At 41.1% G+C, this 25,582-nt stretch overlaps 1 protein-coding gene across 1 annotated transcript; it reads right to left on the bottom strand.

Annotated features, from left to right (window-relative positions):
* Positions 1–908: 908 nt before the first annotated feature.
* On the bottom strand, positions 909–24,522 carry fndc4a (fibronectin type III domain containing 4a; the record flags this gene model as incomplete). Its single annotated transcript, XM_084082146.1, has 5 exons — positions 909–1,081; positions 5,688–5,777; positions 14,302–14,509; positions 16,315–16,430; positions 24,447–24,522. The coding sequence occupies 5 exons, from the start codon at positions 24,520–24,522 to the stop codon at positions 909–911; spliced, it is 663 nt and encodes a 220-aa protein (XP_083938272.1).
* Between the last annotated feature and the right edge of the window lie 1,060 nt (positions 24,523–25,582).

The following is a 25,582-nucleotide window of genomic DNA, read 5'->3' as shown; positions in this document are numbered from 1 at the left end:
ATTTTCATCTTTTGACCTGACAACTCTAACGTCAATGTCAAATATGACCTAAAACTTCACTATTTTCTGCCCATGCATGCCCATGCTTTGAGGGGTGGAGAGACAGGAACTTTCCCTGTGATTGACTTGACTTTTGTATAAATATGTTCCTTTGTTTGTCAGGAAAACATTTGGCTGATGAAGACCTACATGATTGAAACTATGTGGCAGTAATACAATTATTTGGGAGCTTTAACCAGGGTGTGGATGTTTTAACTATTCGATTGATTCCTGCTTTGATATCCAGCATCTGGACTAACCAGGTACTAGATGTGCACATAATCTCCTCATTGAACCTTTTTACCTATAGTATGTTACCTGCATTAAAGCACCCAGTCTTGGATTTTGATCACTACTTACTTTGCTGGCCTGCATTTGGGAGGCCATGAAGGCCTGGGGCCGACGGTGGAATGCTTCTCCCGGCAGCACCTCAGCTACTGGGAGAACTTGGATGGTGGCCACGCTCTCTCAAGTATACCGCAACCGCTAGGTTCCCAGTTCGATCCCGGGCTCCCCCAGAGTTAATGTCGAAGTGTCCTTGAGGAAAGACGCTGCGGCTGAACCCCTAATTGCTCCCGATGAGCAGGTTGGTGCCTTGCATGGTTTCCTCTGCCATCGGTGTATGAATGTGTGTGTGAATGGGTGCATGTAATGCACAATCTATGTAAAGCGCTTTGGATAAAAGCGCTATATAAATGCACCATTTACCATTATACAATCCTTTTTTCCGCCTCCCACAATGTGGGTGACTGGGTCTACTGGACTGTATTTTCTCTGAGTGACTCCCTATGCACACGCATACAGTACCACTGAATGTAAAGGACTTTTTAATGGCAAAAAAGGAACCTGTTGCTTCCTCTTGAATTAGCTCAGGTGCCGTGGCTTAGAACCATGCATGGTTTCAGAGGAGTCACACTTACGCTTCCTCCACTGTGGTGCTCCGGTGTGCTCCTCTCTGAAGACGGCTTGGCCTTCTCCTTGCTGTTACTAGAGTCATTGTCCTTTATGATGTCATACTGTCTGCAGAACAGGGCAATGACAGCTGCCAGGAGGCGAGAGACACACACACACACACACACACACACACACACACACACACACACACACACACACACACACACACACACACACACACACACAGAGTGTCAGGATGTCATTCATATGTTGGCACCTGTCACTCAGAGACCTGTCTTACTCTGACTGAGCACATTGAAAGCCCATATATAATATGTTGGATAATGGAATTCAGTTCCCAGCGGGGTTTGATGCACGCGTCGTTATCTCTAAGCTTGCTGGGTTGGAAATTCTCCACATCGCTTGCTACAGTATTTCCAGTGTGTTAGATGCAGGTACTTGGCAGTACTATTTAATTTGCCTCGGTCCTCAGCCGGCTCCATAATATGTTGCATTAGAAGATGCAATTCAACATTTGACCAGTAGGGGAATCAGTAATGTTATCTCTACTGTCTTAAAAACATGTAACCGGATGAGGACCGAGGCAAATTAAATACTTTCTTCAACTCGTTAGATAGCTTTTATGGTGCGCTAGAACTTAAAACATCTAAGAGAATGGCGGAAAAGCTTTACTTTTTGGATACGATGTGCAGAAAGGGGTAAGAAACATGTAAAGTGGAAAATGTGCGACAATGTCCTGCTCAAACGGCAGAGGGAAACGAGGAACCTCATCTCGGAGCTATACAGCGGAGGGAGAGGTTCCGTCGGAGCTATTAGCTTGCTTGCTTCATTGCAATTTTTAACTTACAGTAATAGTATGAGATCATTATTGGTCCTTCTCCATAAAGTGGTAGCCTATAGTAAAGTGCTAGAACGGGGACCAATATACATTCATAATAATCAACTAATCACCAGACACCCGGTGTTAATGTATATTGGAATGTTAACTCATTCTCTGCCTAGAACGACTAAAACGACTTCTGTCCATAAGCCATGCCTGCCAAGAACGACTAAAACGACTTTTTTTTTTTTTTACGACCAAGGCCGAGGAGATATGATTTTTCGAAGATATAGACTCCCATCCACTTCCTTGTTAACTTAAAACTTCAAAATTCTGTATCTCGGCTCCTGAGTACTTTTTTATTTTCAATTAAAAATCTTGGCGGTGTTCAAACGGGCCAGAAATAATTCTGGCAGTGAATGAGTTAAGTAGCCTATTTCATATTCAAATTGTCATTTAGCATCTTGATTGGATTTAGTTCCAAGCACCATGCTTCTCGTCCAAACAAGATGGTGAGATAGTTATATCCTGAGGCGAAGCATTACAAGCCATGGTGTAAACAGAAAGCATCTGTCATGATTTCCCATTCCACCTCCTCAGCTATGTAATTCTTGGGGATTCTGTGCCATCTAATAAACTCACTCAGCTTAAGATCTGGTGCCATTGGCAGATGCATGTTGGCATCAATAAAGTGATAGATCCTGGATTTAGTTTATAATAATAGCATAATGTAATTATTGTAAAGGTTTCATATTACATGACATTTTATCGTCTTATCTTTTTTCAGGAGTTCAGGAATCAAGTCCTTTTCTAGATGCTTTACTTCTTGTGATAGAAGGTAATCCGTAACATTTTATAGAGAGAACAAACGGCAATAGATAACATTTTATGTTGGAAGTGGAAGCCAAGGACTGAATTAGCTTTCCATTACGGAAGCGATAAGAGTGGCATTCAATTTTCATTTCAATGAATATTTAAGAAGGTGTTAGCTGTTTATTCCAAACGCATGCAAAACCCATCTGTGATACTGTATTACTAATTCATTAAGTATCTATAAACTACTGTATATTGCCGATTGAACTGACACAGGTAATGAGCTACATCTTAGAGCTCCATAACCACTTAAATCCTTATATACTTTGTTGACAGGAGGCCACCAAGGGTCTATGCAAGGACCCCTTCTTTTTCCCTCTACATAAAATCGCAGTAAATAGCGGATCCACAACTTCACAATGTGAGTTTGTAAATCTGCTATTTTCGCCAAATGACACTAGGGTTCATGTGGTTAAGTCATACTCTTTCTATTCTTTATCTCGCTCTTTCTTTCACCCCTTACAGCATGCTGTGTTTTTCTTTCTACCCACCTCCCACGCTTCTGGTTCCTACTATTTAGGACCTCAGTCTACAGCCCAGGGGCAGGACACCCAGTCGCTGGGAGGTCTGGTCTGTCAGATATGGCAGTTCTCATAGTGCCTCAGCACTTATTTAATCTACACAGGTCCTCAGAGGGAGGGCAAGTCACCTCATGAATGGAGAGCTGAAGGGCATAGACTAAGGGATTGATGTGATATCTCCCCCCCATAGTACTGTAGCAACACTGCCAAAAACATTTCTGGGTCATATTCAAAGTTCGTACATCAAAGTTGTCAGATTATTTTTTCTGTCAAAATGAGTTTGCTATATGACTATTCTGTAGTGTAAAGGATACTGCACTGGATTAATAACTAGCTATCCAGTTAAGTAATTCAGGGAGTTAATGATTAAGCTGTCAATTAATTGATGTTAGCACAAGGACAATTACGGTGTGAAATTAGCTGGAATATGTGCAACATGAATCTCTCAGATTATTTTTTAAGGATTATTTCAAGTTACTGTACCTTGATTACGATTAACTTTTTTGTGGAAATAGTAGATCTACAAGTTTACAACGGATCGCGTTGACTTGTGAGCTTGTACAGCTGTTCATGCTACCAAGTATAATACAGGGATTAAGTGACTAATCGAGTTAGTCGAATATAACAAATGTATTATAATTTTTCTGTGTAGATTTGTTGACAAGAAAGAAAAAAAACACAAAGTACATACCCCACAAAAACCTTCTAAATTATTTGATTAACCTAAGTCGGCGATTGTCTGTTTCGATAGTAGTAGTAAGTAGCCTTGGGAACCAAGGATTCCTGAGCCATGTGGCCCATACGGAGGCTGCCCATCTCCTGTTTCTGTAGCGTGAGGTGGCTTGAGGTACAAGTACATCCCCCAGCCATGATGAACAAGTACACATGACGCTAGTATGTCTCAGGGACTTCCCCCAATCCAATCCTTGATGCAGAGTGCCAAGCACGGAGGCATTGCATTGGGTCCCATTTTTATAGTCTTTGGTATGACCCAGGGGGGGACTGAACCCAGACTTCCCAATTGCCGGGCGAACACTCTAACAACAAGGCCAACAAGGGAATTTTGTGTGTTTGTTAGTTAGCAACAGCCCACGAGTTGGTGTCCAAACATGACACAGAAACTTCACCGAGGTTCAACAAAGAAGTCTGCTGTTGTGTTTGTACTAGCCTTTTGCTTGGCTTATATAACAGTGTTCTCTTCTATTGAGAAACTCACAAAGTGGAGGTCTCCTCTCACTTGGTATGCCACACCAGCGCAGCCTAGATACTTGCTTTTCTTCAATTTCCTATTGAAAACTACTAAGCATATCACTCTTGTGTGAGAATCTAACCACACCAAAGTAGACGGTGTAATCAATGCCCTGAAATATTCTTTGGGCCTTTCCGGCATTTTTTAAAGGAAGGACTTGAAGTTTTATACCATCCCATGAGAATAGCAGTATATACTGTGCACACACACACACACACACACACACACACACACACACACACACACACACACACACACACACACACACACACACACACACACACACACACACACACACACACACACACCGTACATAATTGCATGTGTGCTTGTAGATATCCTATGCATGTGTGCTTGTAGATATGCTATTTTTGCTTGTTATCACATGCCCAGAATAGGGACCCTAGGGTCCATTTGGTTAATATTTTATGTACTCTAGACATCGCGTGCAGTGATGTGAAATGGCCAGTGTCTCTTGTGTGTTGTGCAGGGTGTTTGGACTAACCATGTCAGTACTGTATGTGCTTTGACATTTTATTATAAATATGTTCTAGCACCCATGTAACTATTTCTGTACAGTAACTGGCAACCAATCTTATTCCATAACCACTTCAATCCTACAGTATATACTTGGTTGACCAGGGTCCCCCACGGGTCTGTACTTTCCCCTCCCCCATCCTTTTCCCTCTATTCGAAATCTCGTCGCTGAAAAAAGCCAATGTACATGCTCACAACATGAGCATTGTGATGCATTGTGAGCTTCTAGATCTGCTATTTTCACCAAACTAGATTTTCAGGCTGCTATGTTGCCTTCAAATCTAGTCCTACTGTATATTGGGCTGATCAGAGCAATGGTCACCAAGTTATGGCCATTTGAAGTGATAAACATTGCTGTAACACTGTTGTAGTGCCCCATATGTGTGCAATTTAGGCTTTGTGTGTGGTGTGTATTCTCATGCCAGACCCCTGAACAGTGTTTGCGACAAGTTTGGTGCGGATCGGAGCAACGGTGTGCCTGTGGCCATCTGTGACCCCTGACGTGTGGCCCCTGTTCTCATGGCAGACCTCTGAACAGTGTTTGTGCCATGTTCGGTGTGGATCAGGGCAACGGTGCGCCTCGCAAGTCCGGATGTTCCGTTTGTGACGTCCTCCCACCGTCAACTCAATAGGCAATTTGAATATATGATGTTCGCCCTAGAATATGGACGCTAGGTTTCATGTGGTTAATCATTAGCATAAATGTACATGAACTAACAAATTACAAACATACCTGCCCACATGAGCAAAACCACCACAATGATGATCATCTCCCCTGTTTGTAGATGTCTGGACCTATCCAGTCCCTCCACCGTGGGATCATCTCAGAGAGAAAGAGAGAGAGAATACATATTTTAAACCCTAATATTTTGCGTGTATTCATAGCATAATCTGTGTAATCTACTGCTTACTGTTATACCTAACCAATGTGCAATCATAAGAGGACAGTGACTGTAATAAAATGACAAAAACATGCTACATACACAGACTTGAAAGACTGTTTGAAAGGAAGAAGAAAGAGAAAAATGATATTCATATGCTAAACGATTGAAAATATCATGGCAGCTCAGATCTAAAGACAATGTAATTTCTCTTTAAACTTCTCTATCACTCACAAAGGAGCCATCAAACATCCCGAATGTATCAATCTCCATTACTTTGCCCTGTCAGCAAAGGGCAGCAACAATGTGTTTACCTGATGCGAGCATTATGCCATTTTTTCAGAATCTGCTGGAGGAGGAAGTCGTGTCCACAAACCAATGAGTAATCCTTCTTTAAGAGGATTGACGATGAGCCTAACTCCTCCTCCGAAACCATCTTTTAACCTGTAAGGATGGAACTCTTCCAGAGCTCCACTCTTCCCAATTGCTATACTCTTTTAGTGTAGAAACTCATCAAGGCATTGGCCCTGAATACCAGAGCGTCAGCTCTCCCTTTGTGCGATTACAATTACCAAGACGGGGTCCACTTCTTGGGTTATTGGGGGATTGTTGTTGTATTAGAAGAATTTATTGTATGAGTCACAAAGAGAGGAAGTCATTGTGGAAGCAATGAGTAATGATCATCTTCTAATGGACACATTGGCACCTTTTTAGACCTTTTCTCTAGTGCTGCCCTCAGGCTGAAATGTCCACTTGTTTTCTGTTTTAAATGCACAATATTGTAGCTTTTTAATAATGGCACAGGTATTTTGTTCTTTGAAACGTGGGTTGTTTACATTACGTGTTAATCTTGCAGTAAATACATAATAAAATATATTATAAAGTTGAGGTTTTCTGAACTTTGAAGCTACTTTTTGCTGTTGAGCTTTCCAATGCTAAAGTGTCGACGCTCGTCTCCGTAGCCTTTGGAATGAAACTCAATGCTCAATCAAAACATGCCAGTGCCGTGGCACTGCTGGTGTGAATTACTGAGCGTTACTCTTTTCTGTCTCTACAACATTCTCTATCATTATAAGAGGAATGTCATGCTGATCCTTTGTCATTTCCCAACCACAACCCATTTCAAATACATTATTGTCCATAACCCATAGTTATTGGAAAAGCTAAATATTCTTTTTTCATTTGGTTCTCTAGTCTAGATAATCAAATGCTAACCTACATTTAAGAGCAAGGTTTAAGAGCAACGTTTTGTTCCCCAGAGAGAGCCAAAGGAATTAACAAATGACCTGACCTACAGTAAGTGTGTGCTGATGAAGTACCCTACATATTTCACATTATGCATTCAGTCTCTCAATGAGAAGTTGCAGTGCATTGTGCTCAACAGTTTCCAAAGGAAAGTATATGATAATTAGTCAGCCTTGCCCAGATTTCCCATGGCACTCTTTGGGATTGTGAACTGTGCAGCAAGGCCTTGCACTGTAGTAATACCCCAGCTGCTCTTAATTGGTACCACTGAAACAATTCATCCGCTGATTCATTTATCTCTCTTTGTTCTCCTAGTTATAATATGAAGTATGTTGTAATCAATAGCATGGTAACACAATATCAGTCGGTTACCTTTGTCTGTGTGTTCATGGCAAATTTTGTTATACCCTTTATACTGTACAGTTTCATCCTCTGATTTATTATGTTTTCTATATCTGTGTCTGGAAAGTGGATTTGTCGCCCCCGGTATGAGCACTGAGCCTATATGACACCATTATCTTATACTGTTTGTAGATGATGCATTGAATAAATATATCATAATTTAATAGAGACTAGGGGTTTGAATCCTCCACGGTGCATCTGGCTTGGCCGAATGCTCCATTATACACAACTGTCTGTGTTCGAGGGTGGGAAGCTGGGGGATGGCGGTCTCTGATGCTGCACTAGCGACTCCTACTGGTTGGTCAGGCTTCGTCTTCGGCAAGGAGAAGAACTAGCTTGGCTAGCATGTGTATGCCTCCCAGTGCTCCTCACTGTCAAGTGGAAAAGAAGCGACTGACAACTTCATGTGTATCCTCCAACATGACCGACTGTAGGGGTTAGCAGTGACAGGGACTTGACGTGTGTGGGGAAAATTGGGAATTGTCATAATGAGTATATTTGGAGAAACATGGAAAAAAGAGTGCCTTTTGAGTGCCAGCGCATTGAGCGTAGCTTTGTGATTCTGTTAACTTTCTTCCTGATAAAAAGCAGCAAGGTTTAGACTCAGCATAGGATTAGTGAACCTGTCATTCCTTTGAAGTATTGCACAGTAATTGTGTCTAAGGGGACCACATTTCCAGTTGTGTTTAACAGCCTAAGACATTCATGCCTTTGACTTTGCTGTTGAATTATTAATGAAATACCATACTATCTGGGGTGCTGTTGATGCAACAATGGTGGATCACACATTACAACGCATTATCAATGTTATACACAGCATAAGGAGACATTTATCATAAGTGATGATTACAACTTCTTACAGTGTTGCTGTAATGCTGTCCTAGGGTAGAAGAAGTAATGTTCAGGAAGGCCATTTGGAACTAACCAGACCAAGTCTAATCCCAGTAATTATCTGCCCATTTTATCCCAAATCCCAGTGAGCGGAAGTAAAATAAAGTACCTTTTCTCTTCACATACAGTACAAGGAGGTAATTTGGAGTGTTTTCTTAGCATTCCAATTCCTCACCCATTTAAGGCCATTTCACACCGCCAGTGCAGTGACGCGGTATTGACGTGTGTGAAGTGCAGTGGCGTAAAGGAACACCGGGCTGGGCGTCAACGCGTCTAGTGTTGCCAGTGTGGAGGTTGTACATAGACAATAATAGGGGTGCCTGTTTTGACACGCACCGTTTGCAGCCATTGTGTTTTAGACTTTACCCTGTTTTTGGTTGACAAAAGTTGATGGCCCCTACTCTGACCTTGCACTTTGTAAATCACTCTAGATTAGAGTGTCTCTGTCATTTCTTTGAGATCCTCAACCTATTCTCACTTTGTAAATACAAAGACATTACTCAAAATACTTTAATGTGTACTGTATGACCAGTTCAAATCTGATGTTTATGCCTGACCTACTTTTAGTTGCATCATTGTCGCATGTTTCCAAAGTGAAAGACAGCCGTGCTATAAATAAAACATCACTCTTGTGGTTCCCCCAGCTATCCTGGGGCCTGTTCTGAGAGCCCAGCAAACCCTCCCTTACTTTTGAAGGGCACACAAATCACATGCAAACATTCTAATGAAAAGCTTTGCAGGGAACTAATGATATTGAACCAGTCTTTGAAAATATATATTGATTTATTCCTGACAAAGCACCAATATCCTATTTAAATTAAAATTGTCCTGTACTATGCATGTATAAATGAATCTGCATTATGCTCAGATATGTAATTGTGTTTGATGAAAGAGTATTGCAGTGAGGGGAATAACAGCCCTATTGATTGAGTAGCTATAGCTCATTTTGATCTCAGAGACCCTGCAAATTAATTTACTTTAAATTGTGAGAGCCTCGGTGTAACACAGGATCTAAAAGGTGAAACAAAGGTAGATATAAAAAAAAAGCTTTTTAGGGCCCTGTGGCCGTTAGTTGGCAGCCACACATAAAATGCAACACTTAGTTCAAGTTGTGAGCTGTCACCTAATGGCATTGGGCGCTGAGGGAGCATTGTATTCCAAACAACTATTCCAAAGAGTCTACGTATCTGATTAGGTGATCTGATAATAAGACCTTCTGGTATTCAGAAGTCCAAGTGGATGGTTCCATGGACCCACTGCATTTGTGAACAAGTGATACAATAATGTGCCAGAAGAAATGGTATAACCTCTGGATGTCATGTCTCTTTTTGTGCCCAAGGCACACCAATGGACAAGTTAAAATCTCAAGACACAACTGCATTCATATCTGTGAAAAATAACCACGTTATTACTCTTATCTGTAAAAGTATTTATTTTATTTACTACAGCCAAATAAATAGTTTAAGCACTTACGCCCCATTTCATACTTCCACAAACAAATAAATAATAATAGCTAAACTAGCGCAGTGTGATGTGAACTGTTTTCACAAATTTGTGAATTTAAAAAATTGGAGTGGGACGCCAGGTTGAAAGTGGTTAAAATATATTTTTAGACTATAGAATTTGCCTCTGTATTGGGAAACGAGTGGTCACACTGTACTGCTATAGTAAATTAATGACTTAAACCTTTATACTTAGTTGACCAGATTCCCAAGGGCTCTATACTAAGGCCTAGTTTTTGTATACTGTAGCTTTTTGTATAGCTGTATTATACTGGTTACAGTATACTGTAATAATGTGTCGTTGTCACAAAATGTGTGCACTGTTTGGGAACCCCTGCTCTAGCCTATCCCCAGGTACTTTATCAGTTTCATAAGGTGTTATTGCTACTGGTTAGCTCACCTATTACTTAGTGCAGACATTGTGCTTTTACGTTGTAAAGATAGATTTGTGGAAAGTTGACACTGATTGTTTACTCACTAGATCCCAAAAACACACTTCAGGTAATGAAGCCCATAAACTGCGACTCTGCTGTTCTTCTGACCCACTTGGATGACTCACAGGGCTCCCAAGACCTGATATAGTAAATCTTTAGTTTTATGAGTCTACAAATGTAGAAAGAGACTGAGAACCAATGAATCATTCTAAATGTGCCATGACTGGGTTATTTAATCACTTTCTAGTCACATTGTGTGAATGTTCTGTCTTACTTGTATTAACTGAATCCCTCGTTTTTATTTTCTTCGCCCTTTGCTTAAATTTATTTTGTTTAGAAGTGCATCAATATATACATAATCTCATTGACAGAAGGCATGCTTTAATACCAAAATGGAATGCATACAGTAATCAGTTTAGAGGTTGATTGTGAATCAGTCTCTCCTCTCACTTTTGCTGATCATGCCAACTAAACTAATGCTACCAAATCTGAGTCAGCTGAAGAGAAACATGATTCACTAGCATCAGCACTTCCCATATTAGGAACTTTGGCTGCAATGTATAAATCATGAAGGAAAACAAGTATCTCAAGTAGGTCCAGTGTTTAGACCTGGGGTGTCACTGTTAAAGTCCTTTTAATTGATTTATCCTATTTTCAGGGCTGAACCAAAAATTGAGAATCATAACCCAAATGATTGCTTCTGAAGTTCTGAAATCTAGTATTGTGACACTGTAATACACTGCACAGTTGATACCTCTTTCTCACTCTTCTCGTTTGCTGCTGAATCCATTCTCAATTGAGCTCAGACACTGAATCTGAAGTGTTTTAGAGTGTGTGTCAGAATCCTGATTAGGCACCCCAAAGTGATATATACGTGTAGAGTTGTATAGAGTTAGAGAGCCTGTCTGTAGCCATGCGTGAAGACACTGTCAATAATGAATTGGATGGTTGGAGAAAATAAACCTTTGAGAGACATGGTGAGGCCCTCTGGGAGAAGCTGCAGAGAGGGGGCTTCAGGCTACATGCACTTATCGTCTGTGCTGGTCTATACTCTAGCTCATTTTTGAATGTCAATATGCTTGAAAGCATTAAAAATCCAGGCGAGGGTACAGTATAAGTCTTACGCACCTCCCTCACTGCTTATCACAGAGCAGTAAAAGCCGACCTGGTCACTAAGAACAGTAACAAACCCCAGGTTCTTTTCAATATTTTCAACTCGCTAACCCCCGTGATGCCCCTCCTATCACCCCATCTCTCTTTCCCTCTGCACTAAGTTTCAAGCATTTTTTATTGACAGAATTTCTGATCTTAGGTCAATGCACTCCATCACCGCCCCAGATCCAGCCCCTCCCCCATGCCCGCCCATCGCCACCCTCTCTCATTTCGACCCTGTTTCTCTCCCCTCACTCCCTGAGGTGGTCATGCACCTGCGGCCTACTACCTGCCAGTCCAACTGCATCACATGACTGTCCTGGTGCTCCTTGACCTTTCAGCCGCGTTCGACACTGTACACCATGAAATTCTGCTCTCCCGACTGGAACACCATGTTGGCATTACTGGTGCTGCCTTAGCCTGGTTCCGGTCCTATACCTCACTGACAGATCCTTCTCTGTTCAGCTAGGGGAATTATCATCCCCCGCGGCCCCCCTTACATCTGGAGTTCCTCAAGGCTCAATCCTGGGGCCTATCCTGTTTCTCCTATACATGCTGCCCCTAGGTTCCATTTTTGCCAAATACAATATTGCTTTCCACTGCTATGCGGACAATGTCCAAATTTACCTTCCCCTCACAGTCAACACAAAGACTTCAGCTGCTTCTCAACTGCCTAAAAGAAGTCAAAACCTGGATGGCCATACATTTTTTAAATCTCAACGATAGCAAAACGGAAATAATATTTTGTTGACCATGGTACTGCCCAAACCACCACCATCCTCGGTACTCTCAATTCTAACATCTCCTCATCGGTCAAAAACCTTGGTGTTACCCTCGACAGCAATTTCACATAGGGAAAAGTGCTCCTCGGAGCACAGGTCTCCGCCAGGTCAGGTAGGTTATTGTGGCCTCCTGGTGGCGCTATAATAAGCCAATGTGAAAAGGGGCGCCATTTCTTCTTAGGCCTTGCATGGCAATCGGACACTGCATTCATGATTTGAGGCATTTTGTTCCAAAAATGTGTTTTGCTAAATTAGACCTGCTGGTGGCGCTATAACAGGCCAATGTGAAAAGGGTGGCATTTCTTCCTCGACCTAGGGGAATGTGTGTGCAAAATTTCACAGAAATCGCAGGTTGCGTTCATGATTTGAGGCATTTGGTTCAAACGGACCTATCCAGCAAACTTTGGAAGCCAATGTTAGCCAATTAGGATGGAATATGAAATATCGGACACTTCCATCTTGATCATATGACTATAGAGATAATGTGTACCGATGTACGCAGCGCCCCGAACCTCTAGTATAAATACAATTGACACAAGGAATTGACACCCTCCCTTCTGCTGATTATAGTAAAATTAGAATCACAGAGATTTGTTGACAATAATAGCCTAGTAGAGAGGTGCGCGCTGTGCGTCCTGGCTGTCTCCACAAATCCATTGCAGTCTGTGTGCTCTTTGCGGGTGGTTTTAGAATCCGCTGTGCGCTTTCCCAAAGCCGCACCCATGTGTGGGCAGAATAGCAATTTTGAAAAGTAGTGAAAATAGATGTATAAGTTCACAATATGTTGCGATACGACATGCGACAAGCTTGTAGATCAGTTATTTTCACTATTTTAAAATGATTTTGAATAATAAAAAAGGAACGGTTCTTGGCAGCAAGGACTTCCTCTCAGTCTGGTACAAATGTTGACTTCTTTGGTAGGATGGGCATAACCTGACCCTAGCCATGAGCCAAACCCTGACCATCTCTCACATAGACCTACACATAACCATTTGATTGTTGGAGATTGTTGGGGGCGGTACACAGCCAGGGAGTAAGCAAGAATGTTAGAAAGAGATGTCTTGACTGTGAAAATGGGTCATGCACAGTTAAAACATAATTTTCGCAGCATATGATATTTGTGAACTCCTTCTAACCTCCTTTGGGAGTACAGTAAGTGAGAGACTAAATTCAGGGCAAGAAAGTCCCTTAAAGAGGCAGTACCACAGTCCTATTGCCTCCTAATTGGGTATTATTATTATATGCAAGTGTTAAAATGCTGTTTGTCTTTGGACACACAAGATAGTTCATTAAGAATTTCAGGTTGAGATATTAGGACAGCACACTTCATACAGTACATGTTTCATATCTACTGCTACTTGCACACGAGACTGAGGTTCTCATGTATATTTCATATTTTCACACAGTCGGCCTGTGTGAGGACGGGGTCCTCGGAAACACACTGGTTATCCCTGCTGAGTGCAACTGAACCATCTATCAACGTTCGGAATCTAGTGCTGACCATACACTTCTCGCTCACACTCGCTCGTCAATCATCTACTGTAGGAGCGTGCAATATTGATCAATTTAAACACTTCTTCTATTATAAAGACAGCTTCACAACAACAGTGCTGGTGTAACTAAGACATTCGTTGCAACAAATACTGTTTTACAATATGCTTGGATCACACAGACTATCAAGAGGTTCCACATTCTCTTCATTTTACATTTCCTGATTGTTGAGGTGCATTCACATCGCTAGAGACATGTATATTATTTTGAGTGGCGTGATTTGATATTAAGAGTAAGTGATGTTTTTGGGTTCAAATAAGTGTTAAATAGCTCTATATTGTGATAGTGTTGACTGCTATAGTGTGTTTGTTCAGTAACAGTCTCTCCAGCTCCTTATTAAACAGAAAATGCATTTTCAGGTCAGGATATTATATATATGTATCCAATCAGAAGAGAGAACTCACACTGGATACAAATTAGTGAAATTGGTGATGACACAAAGAAACAAGCTGAAAAATGTGGATTGCATTTATTTTCTTTTACAAGGTAACATGCTTCCAAACCCACCTTGGTTGGAGCTGTTAGAAGAAGGGAAGCGGTCAGACTTCTTGAGGGTGCGGAAGTGAACTTTCTTGCTGGCTTGGCTTTCTCCATACAGCCCAATAGACTGGACCTGGATGATGTAGTCTGTCTCCTCATCCAGGTCCCAGAGAACGCAGGCCCGACTGGTGGTGTTGACCTCCCGGATGAACCGCTGCATGTGGCCATCCTGTCTCTGGGAATTGGAAGAGGGCTAGGGTTAGTGGAATGGATGGATGGTTGGATGGATGGACAGATGGATGGTTGGTTGGATGGATGGATGGATTGATTGATAAATGGAATCCTTAAAGAATAAATGAATCAATCAATAGAGTGGGTAAATATGGCCTAATTATTAGATAGACCCTCTTGTCTCAGACTTTGGCTGCTCCTCTATTCCAGACACAGTATGGTCATTATTGGATATTGAATAGCTTTTGAGATGTTTGACAGATTAGATTCTTGTGGCATCTGTCTTATACTTTGTCTTGTGGAAGTTACTTAGGCTATTAACATCTATAAAGTGCAGGATTTATTCCCCATAATGGTATGCACAGTTGTTTACATGCAGCCCTCATTGGCTTTCTGTACTCTTGGCAGCAATGGGCCAGATGTCTTCTTATCAACCTTTTATAGCCCTCCTTTACAGAGAGATCTGTTAGAACTCATTACACTCTTTATGCAATAAATAACATAATGATGAAAACAGACACACAGGCAATTCCCAGCCATACTCAAATTCAGATGGCTACCATGATGAATATGTATGGGGAGAGTTGGTTTAGATCTACTACAGTAGCATATACAGTTCAGTCCATTACTGTCACAGAATGAACAATGTGGGCGTAATGATGAAGTCCATAAAGTGGAACCTTCATGATTACTGTAGTTATACAGCATAATATCCACATCCATCATCAGTTTTCAGTGAGCCATTTCACTATTTCAAACCACTTAAACTGAAAAACTTTACGTTGGCATTCACATTACAAGCTTGTTTTCTGTTTGCAAATCAAGGAGTTTTATTTTGATTCCAGCCTTGGTGTAAGATTAAGATTTGTGTAGGTTTGCCCAGAATGCCAACACAACTAATCTTTATTTAACAAGCATCTTGTTAAATAAGTACACTAAGCAAACGTCTGATACGCAGTGCGATGATGCCTATTTGCTGAGTGCACAAATCCTCCACAGAATTAAATCAGTACACTAGTTATTACTTACAGTATTTCACAGTTAATTAAATTCTCTTTTCATTTGCCCTGAGGCATTTTCCCCAAATGTTCCGTCAGACAATAAACAGTGACTAATAAGAAATACATATCAGGTATGTTTCCTCATACTGCCTTCGGGCTAGGACTGGTGGTTGCCAAAATCATCAGAAGGATATGAGCAAGGCTTAATGACACCATTACTGTAAATGTCTAAAAGCAATATAGAAATTACATCACTTTCTCGAGGGACAACCAAGACGCGGTAAAACAAAAAAAGCGTGACTCCCATGTGGTTTTCAGACTTGATACCAGTCCTGATGTACCTATGACTGTATTTGGAGTTAAGTATAAGTTATTACAGCCCAACAAATCCATTTGTGGATTCATAGAATAGATTTTGGGAGAACCCCTGATCTGACTGGCTTTCCACTGGGCACTGCCCTCCCTTGGGTCCTCAGTAGTACACATGCCAAGTTTAAAGCTGATCTTTTGGACAGTTCTCGAGACAACGCACGCACGCACGCACGCACGCACGCACGCACGCACGCACGCACAGTTTCAATGCATTTCAGTTAAATATTTAAAAAATGCATGGAGGTGGGCCTACTGCCTTGGCTTACTGGCAGTGTGCGCAATACGTATGGCACTGATCGTTCCAGCAGTTTGCGAGATTACTCAGTACAGACACAGACAGACAGACGTCTATTTGTAGACGTCTTGCCATTTTGTAAGAAGAAGATTACGTCGTAATTTCTCATTGTTTGGCAGGTAGAGACTTATTATTACTCACTTGCTGTGAGATGGAGAAGCCAATGATTATATCACCTTCTGGAACCTCCCAGGATACGGTTGCAGAGTCGGCGCGCAGGTGCATGACAGACACGTTGACAGGAGCTGGTGGTCGATCTGGTGAAATGGTTAGAAGAATAGGTTGGTTTGTAGAGAAGGGTATGGAAAAGTAAGGACTTGTATAGTAAGGTACTGTTTATTATTCTAGCCAGTGTTATTTTGTTCACATCAGTCACAGTACTGATTCGTATTTTTAAGTATAGCATATGTTTGTGAATAATTTGCATGTGTCCTGTTGAGGTAACGGACAGGTTATTCTGAAGAACACCGGTATGATTTAGATGTATGCATAATCATGCATCCGTAATTCCATCAATACTGAATTGTCCACGATATCTGGACTCTGTGTCCAAATACCATCTGGATGTACTTGTGCATTACTTTAGGAGTATGTTTGTTGACGATTTTGTGGCTCTTCAGGTTATTGAAAAACAGTAACCATAATCAAAATGAGATAATGTACGTCTATTTATATTACATCTTTATTTAACATACAGTACTGTAGCTATGCAATCTGTCAAATGCACACTGAAGAAGGTAGTAAAAAAACGAATTCACTGTTCCATTCCCACACAGTTCTATCTTGGGTCACAGAAGTGGCTTTTAAGGCAATTCAGCTAAAGAAACAAATTATGTAATGCATATTTGATATTTCCTGTACTGTATATACATTTCACAGCACTCACCAGTGCAACATTTTGTCAGTGGATTTGTGATAGCAATCATAGCAGGCCTGTGTGGTAACACTTTACAATACCTCAGACTACTACATATACTATAACAAGATAGAAAATAAATGCTTTTAGCATAGCAGGACATGGCATACACTGCATACAGTAGATACATTTCTAAAGGCTCTATTTTTCCTCTCTCTTCTTAAACACAGCCATGCCCTTAAAACCTGCCAGGTCTTGTTAGATAGAAGTCACTAAGGTATCCATTTCGTGTCCATCCTTCGAACAATGGCCCTTTTCTCTATCTCCCTCTCACACTCTCTCACTGTCGCTTTCTAGCCATCTATCGTTAGGTACCAGTGGACAAGCTGATTACAGAGTGGTACAAAAGCCTGGGAAGCAAGTGGGCAGGTGGAACAGAGTGTGACAGATCTAATAGAGGGGCTATACAGCTGTACAGTCTCCCAGCAATCATTTGGGTTGAAATGGATAGGCAAGGTGGAATTGAGGCGGATGACAGAGGCCGGGGGCAACCTGCAGGGTCTCCTCTCGGCTTTTTTCTTTGTCTCATGGACTTGTGTGTTGTCACAGAAAGTGATGGAGGTAATGTGGAGGTTAGGGTCAACTCATCTGAGATTCTTAACCACTTAAGCCCTATTTTATACTTTGTTGTACGATGGTGTTGCACGGTGAAAATAGCCAATCTACAAGCTCACGCATCATGATGAGACGTGTTGTGAGCTTGCAGATCGCCTATTTTCGAGAAAAAAAAATCTTCTTCTGAAAATGCGTGTAAACCTTTGCTTATAATCACTTGCACAAAATAGGGACACCATGTTCAAAGTGTCTTAGACTCTATGAAATAGGTAAAGATGAATGAGGATAAAGATGTGCAAGTGCCTCGTTCCTGTCGGCATCACTGTCATACCAATAATCACGATAAAGCACACCCCGATCAGGTAACATAGCTTAATTGTAAGCTCGCGGCTTGCTGGCCGGCACCGTTGGAAAAACAATAGAGAAAATGGTTAAGGAGTCTTTCCAAAATGATGTGCAGCCTTGTCCGTTAGTCTCACCTATAAGGTGATAACACTTCTCCCAGACTCTATTTTAACAATAGGACAACCGATAATGGTCTACGTGAACACCTAGGCGAGCATTCACACATAGTACCAGAATGTCAATCCATTCCCAGCCAATGACCTTGTGGAAGGTCAGCTGGCCCTGAGGTCTTGCTATCATTGGTATCAATGTCTCCCTATTCCAGCCCCCCCCCTCCCCTGTGGGATTATAAATCTTCAGGGGTTAGGGTCAAATGCAAAGCGCTTCCAGTACCCAGGGCTCATGGCATTTATGATGGCTGGTGGAGACTGAATAGGACATAATACTAATGGTTTAGCGGTGATGCATGCGTGGGGAGATTGGTGTTCCTGCTGTAAGGAGGTGTGGGGTGCTGGGCTGATTGTTGCACTGACGGTGTGAAGTCGCCAGGTTCTGATGCTCTCATTTTGTGGCTTTAACCATTTGAAGCCTACAGTATACTTCGCCCCCAGGGCAGGATACTATGCTCCTTTTCCCCCTGTACTCCAAATATCTTTGCTGAAAATAGCCGATCTACAAGCATTTGCGATGCGCTGTGAGCTTTTTTCGCCGATGTATGCCCCTAGAATAACGATGCTAGGGTTCTTGTGGTTAATGAGTGTGTGTTGAGAGATGGATGTGTGTTTAGGGGGAAGCGTCCTACACGCATTAAGGGGAGGAAAGTTTGTCTTTATTTATGGTGAATGAGTCACACATGTATTTACAGTAAATTAATGGTTTCTATGTCCTTTATTTGCCTTTATAGTGCCTTAACCACTTAAACCCTCTATTCTTAGTAAAAAGCACATGAGTTTAACTGTACACCGCTTTTCCCCATCTACAACACATGTCTTTGCCAAAAAATAACCTCAGAATAGACTGTGGTTCAAGTTAATGTAATGACATTTTAATGTAACAATGTTACATCTTAGCAATGAGCTTACATAGCACAACTGTAGCGTTAACCCAGCTCTACAGAAGAGAAGAGTTGACCTGGCACAGTTCAGTCAATTATGTCAGCTCATGAAAACAAGCTGAAATAGAAATGAATAATAAAATGAATAGACAGAAATTATCAAATATATGTTCTGGCCACATACAATACAATATCCTGATATATGCATATGCAGTATAACACTTCTGACATGATGCATTCAAAATATTATTTCTTAAAGTCTCATTGCAAATGGCCGCACAATAACTCATGTTGTAACCTTGAAAGTGGGTAATCCACATTTAACAGGACAGCTCTGTATTGCAATCACACTACGACAAGTCTTGACTGCCCTTCCATCATCTATCCCAGTGCACATTCCTTGGACTCAGGTAAAATTGAAAATAGATTGAAAATCTCTCTTGGAACTCAGTTGTCCTTTAGGTATAATGGAGGTTACAGCTGTCCACGCATGGTTAAGAAAGTGAGCAACTACCATGACCCATGGTCTGTAGGTCAGTTATTGGAAGGTCATGAATTATCACTAATTATAGAGCCCTGTTGTATATGACTTTTTTGGGGAGGGCTTCCAATGTAAATTTCGTGTCACTTCCTGGCTTGCCTACGTAGTTGGTGACGTTTGGAAATCCAGCTCAAACAGGATGATAGCCAGACGGAGAAGCGAAGTGGAAAAAACGCAGAACGATTGCCTCCGTCTGGATTCCAGGCTAAAAGTATTCAATCAGTAAAAAAAAAACAGGACAAGTTTGCTTCGAACTTTTACCATTATCAAAATACCTATTACGGCAAAAGGTCATTCCCATTTGTTTACTTTATTTGTGTACTAATTATTTCCCATTTTCTCCCCAATTAAGTCCTTTCCAATAGACCATGTTGGACATATTGATATAATAGTATTGTAAATGTGCACAATAAGTCGGTGCTGATTGGTCCAGTGGTTTCCGAGATTAGCTGGACAGTGCGTGCGCGCGCACACACACACACACACACACACACACACACACACACACACACACACACACACACACACACACACACACACACACACACACACACACACACACACACACACACGCACGCACGCAACCCCTACTATTATGTGAATATGGCTGCTTTGAAAGAGGTCTATTACCCATGTTAACTGTGTTCCCTGTTAACTGCCAACACCCCTGCTGAGGATGTATTGACTGCTGTCTCCTCTTCTGTTACACATGGCGTCACCAGCCGCTTCATTTCACCTGCCACCGAGGAGTTTTACCAGGAGAGAGTAACGGGCACAAATAATTTCATGCAGTGCTGAACAGGGGCCTTATCTCACCTATACCACACGATTAACTTGCAGTCTCCATAATTGCCAAAAAATATATACGTTTTCCATGGTTCTACTTAATTAATTCAATGTAGCTATTGGATGTCATCCAGGTCACAGGGTTAATTAACATACAAACTGGATTACTTCCATGAATTAAGTAGCCTACATTGACACACAAGTGTCTTTGTGTTGACTACTCCACTATGTGTTATTGACCATCTGACCCACAGAGGATGTGTTATGTAACATCTGAAAACAGCGATAGATAGGTCACACTGGGTTACAGGCACGTGTCGGGACAAACAAATGATAGCGCCCTCTTGAGGCGTATAGGCACCCTGCTGTCAGGATGAATCATAGAGCACAGCTATGGCCCTGCACATTAGATAGGTCCATTTCGTAATGGATGTATCTAATGTGCAGGGCCATTGTGTGCACACACACAATCCCTGCAGAGGTAGCTCAATTGCTGGTGCATTTGAATAGCCGACATGTCATGGAATGAAGAGCTCTATTTAAATGAGTTTAAATAGATATTCAAAACAACGTTATATCCCAGGCATCTTGTATTTATCACACGTTTTTCTTGAGGTCACACTATGCAGTACACCACAGTACAGTTCCATTTGGCAGCTGTCATTATTGAAAAATGTCAACAGGTTTTACTATAATTAGCTCTATTAGATTGAACTACATTCTGGCTTCTTTACCAGTAATTAATCTATCTTGCACAAGTGTGTTGGCAATTTAAAAACTGTAATAAAACCGTTTAAAAGCTGTAATAGAACCTTTGTCCACACATTAACAAATCACATTGTCACTAGAAGAACATAAACACCCTGCTCGCTCTTGTATAAGCTACTGTAGGTTCCTAGTACCACATCATTCAAAAGCTTCCAGTGCATAATATGTACGAGTTGTCAAATAGAGAAAGAGGCTGCTGCCACTAAAATCTACTGACTGTAATGTCAAGCATGACACGAATGAGTACCCAGCACTTTATTCAAGGGGTGTAAAAGTTCACAGGGATTCATCGGCTCACTAACATTTTCATAATGGAACTCCCTGGGGTGTGTAATTCATACTGCTTCCAACTGTTGAGAGACACAGTAAAGTAGATTTACCAAGGTGACGGGCCTTATCGCCATTTTATTGATAACAATTCAATTTCAATCACCTCTGCATTAATGCCTTAAGGAACTGATTATGCAGATGCATTCACAGTTCAACCTTCAAACAACCTAACCTGGATGTGTGTTACCCTAAGCTGTGGGAAGTCCATAGCAATCCCTCCAAACAGCAGGGGATTGTGATTTGCTGCTCTCAGGCTCCCATTAAGCAAATTGCCTAGCGGTGGATCTTAAGCAATATCTTGCTATTTTATCTCCACCATAGCAAAGTCTCCCCATGGTATGATCGAAATCCAGTTCCTCTTACATCTCTGCAATGCCTTTCCCTTTTGAACTTACGTATCAAGATGAATATCACAATCTGTCTTTTATTTGGCATTTAATGGCATGCTGGAACAATAGGTGCATGAGCTCTTAGGTTTGTTCTTTCTATTTAGCTGCAGCATTTGCTATAAATGGATATTGCATGGTTGTTTTCTATTAATTACTGTAACAATGACATTGTTCTCTAGACTATTCTCTATGAACGTTCAAGACACAGTAGGCTTTCTATTCAAACAAACAAGCTTGAATCCCTCTACTCTAATAAAAAGTGAGCCATGATAGTACCGTAGGCCATAACAAATCGATAAATGGCCTGTAAAGTGCTGGTGTTGAATTGGATAAGATGGAATAGACTTAAGACTCATATTTCAAGATTCATATTTCATTGAGTGTTATGCTACGTATTGTATTTCCCAACAAAGAATAACTGGTGTTGAACACAGTAGAAAATATATTATTTTTGTCTAGTGACATGTTGCACATAACCTGACACAGCCACATCCAAAAAGCTGCTTCACACAGAGTCAGGTTATGTTGCACAAGCATAAAACTGACTTTAGTCCACCAGGCATGGCTAAATCCTATAGGTTTTCACTGCCTCTCTACACAGTAGCTACAAGCACTCTTTTATCCCTTCCCATCTCCCACAGGTACATACTGTCCGCTTTGTCAGGCTGCAATACAGCAGTGTGACCAGATGGGACCTGGTGCCAGTCCGAGGTTAATGCAATCGGTGGCCAAATTCCCTTAGGTTCTTCAGCTCTGAGGTAACAAGGCTTTATAGTCATAGAAAGATAAAGCACAGGATCGAGGTCTGATGGATGAGCTGAATTTTGAGCGATCTAATCGAGAATGTGGTCCTAATCATCTTATTAACTGTAGGTGATGTCATTATGTCATACTTTTGTCACACTTCTATGGCAGTGTGTTGCCTCACACAGTGTACTCCTCTAGGCAGCTTATTTACAATAAGTACAATAAAACAGTACAATAAAAATCTGAGATTGCAGTACTTGATTAATTGATTGATTGATTGATTGATTGATTGAATACTTTATTAACAGTTTGCAAAATGTAGAGAGGTACAGTTATACAATAATGCTAAAAGGATAACCCTGAGGGCTTGTTTACATTGTGGTCCTGTGTACTAAATGGAGGCAGGTATGTAACAATTATCACCAATGTGTATACACTGAATACAGTGTGATTTGAAATATGGTAGGAAATATGAGAGCTTTGACCCAAAAAAAAACCCAATATACTGTCCTTCATCATTTCCCTCTTGTGTAAATTAGAGTTCATAGACCCATTGGTTACTCTTTAAATAATAGTTCTGCTTGTGGCTAGTCCTTGTATAGTTCCTTTTTTTTTCCAAGCAAGATTACAGAGACATTTCCATATTTCAGAGAAGAGCAGAACATGGCTCTGAATACTCCTCACCCCTCAAACAGTATAGGCTACACACCCAAAGAAGCACTACGCTACATGGCAACCTCTCTGTCACAGTGCTATCAAACACTGGACTGGAATCCCCAGTGAGAAGACACATAGAGCGAAATAGATAAGACGGAAAGTGAGAGACACACAGAGAGACAGAGAGAAAATCTGACAGGAATGTGAGAGCTTCAGCTACTCCTTCTGAATAGCAAATGTGTAGCCATGCCCACGCAATTTAGTGTGTGTTAGACCACACCACATAGACCGTGTTAGTGGCTTGAAATTATGACGTGTGATTTTATGGTAGTTATGTGGATTTGATTTGTGTGAATTTGATACTGTAGGTGAGCCAGTGACACACCTTCACTTTAGATTTTTGAATCCAGCTCTGTAGTTGAAGTTACAGCGCCAGATTTGTCTCACAGTGTACATTTTTACGATGTAAATTGTCTCAGTTGTACTATTAGTATAGTATATGTGTTGAGCTCTCCTGATTAAGACAGAATAGAGGCTGTGTGTTTGATATGCTTGACCACATAGTCGTTTTAACCACAGGAACCTCACTGGGCATGTCATAGGGGAACATAGGTGAAAATAGCAGATCTACAAGCTCACAACTCAAGCAGGGTTAAAAAGGAGTGGGCCAAAGATAAACCCCTGGGGATGCCATTTAATGAAGTAAAAGGTTTAAGTTATTAAAGGAACAGAACATGGGGTTGAGCATCATGCAGTTTGTTTCATCACATCATTTTACTTTAAATCCTGTGTCAAAATAATATTGTATATATATCTAAAGCTTGTTTAAATAGTGGACACTCTACATCTATGGGGTTATTAGACTCCATGCAGTAAAATTTGTTTTTATAAAGAATAACCAAAGACATGTGTTATTACTGGAGGAGAGCTGGACAGTAAAGTAAAAACAAAGTAGACCCCACGAGCAATATACTGTAGCCCCGAATATTTTAAACAAAGCTAATGAAGTTGAATCAAATAGGCCTACTATCCCACTCCAATACAGACAAACGTTGACATACAGTACAATATGCGATATTCACATTGTAGGCTACATCTAACACTTGATGTGACTGAAGGTAATTTGTTATTATTAACCATACAGTTGCAAGAATTTCCTCGACACGTTTGTCAGAGACTACTTACTTGCTCCCACCAAGAACATGTCGCTGCCAAAAAGCAACAGGACCACGGAGTTAATTAAAACAAGCAGGCGAGCCATGTCTCAACCGTTGATGTCACTCTTCTCAAAAAGATAGAAGCGTAGATCTTCTGCTTGTAGATCACCTTAATTAGTTCATTTTATAGCTCACGGAAAATCCTTTCGCGCATATTTTCGTCATGAAGTATAAAGGCTATAACGGAATCTAGCCTATTTAGTCTTGAGTAGTTAAACTCGGATACTTTTAGCAGTTGTATATGGTAAAATATGTCTCTACAGGCATTATATCAACACGTCCCCAATGCTTCATTTCTACATTAATTCCACAAGTTAATTCAAGCGATTCCTTCTCGTTATTGAAATCGAGAACAAGAAGGCAATTGGGTCCCAACTAATCCAGGTATTTGAAAGTAGGCTATTCTTCACAATCCGAGTGGTCATCATTCCATCCTCTGAACTGATCATCAATCCTCCGAGAGCTCATGTCGTGTGAACTAGGTTGCAAAAAAAAAGAAAACTGTCCCCTCATGAAGTGGTCGGTCCCCTCAGATTGAGGGGACACGTTGGAGAGATTTCAGAACCAAGGACAGCGCTCGCGTGTTGAGTTTAGAGTACGTTACGCTTCCTTCACTAGGACTGCTTTATGTACAGTTGCCTGTTCATTCATTCACGTGGGCTACGTGTGCCATTCCGCATTATTCTCCATACTGTAGCACAGTGTTTCTCAACATGTTTCATGTCAAGGAGCCCCAAAATGATATGTAGTTGTCAGCGGACCCCCCATCTCAAAAATATTTTGTGCCAGGTTTTTTTCACGCGCTATATGAGCTTTAGATCTTCTATTTTTGAATTGCCAAAGTATAAAATATGGTTAAAGTGGTTAAAATGATTGCGACGCTATTAACTAATTTTGCTGAGGACCCCCTAGCTGGTACCCCCCCTCCCCAAGAACCCCTGGGGGGTCCCCGGACCCCACTTTGAGAACCCATGCTAGCACACCCAGTGCTTACAACTTCTAAGAGGGGCTTGTTTCTATCACTTGGCTTTTTGTCACAATTGCACATCATGATTTCTTGTTGAAACTTTTTGTTTAGCCTACTGTAATTTTTTCAGCTATTTT

This window comes from Gymnoscopelus microlampas (assembly GCF_963454915.1).
Source record: "Gymnoscopelus microlampas genome assembly, chromosome: 16".
Classification (NCBI taxonomy): domain Eukaryota; kingdom Metazoa; phylum Chordata; class Actinopteri; order Myctophiformes; family Myctophidae; genus Gymnoscopelus; species Gymnoscopelus microlampas.
The sequence above is the reverse complement of the archived record's forward strand: the minus strand, read 5'-3'. Positions and strand labels throughout refer to the sequence as shown.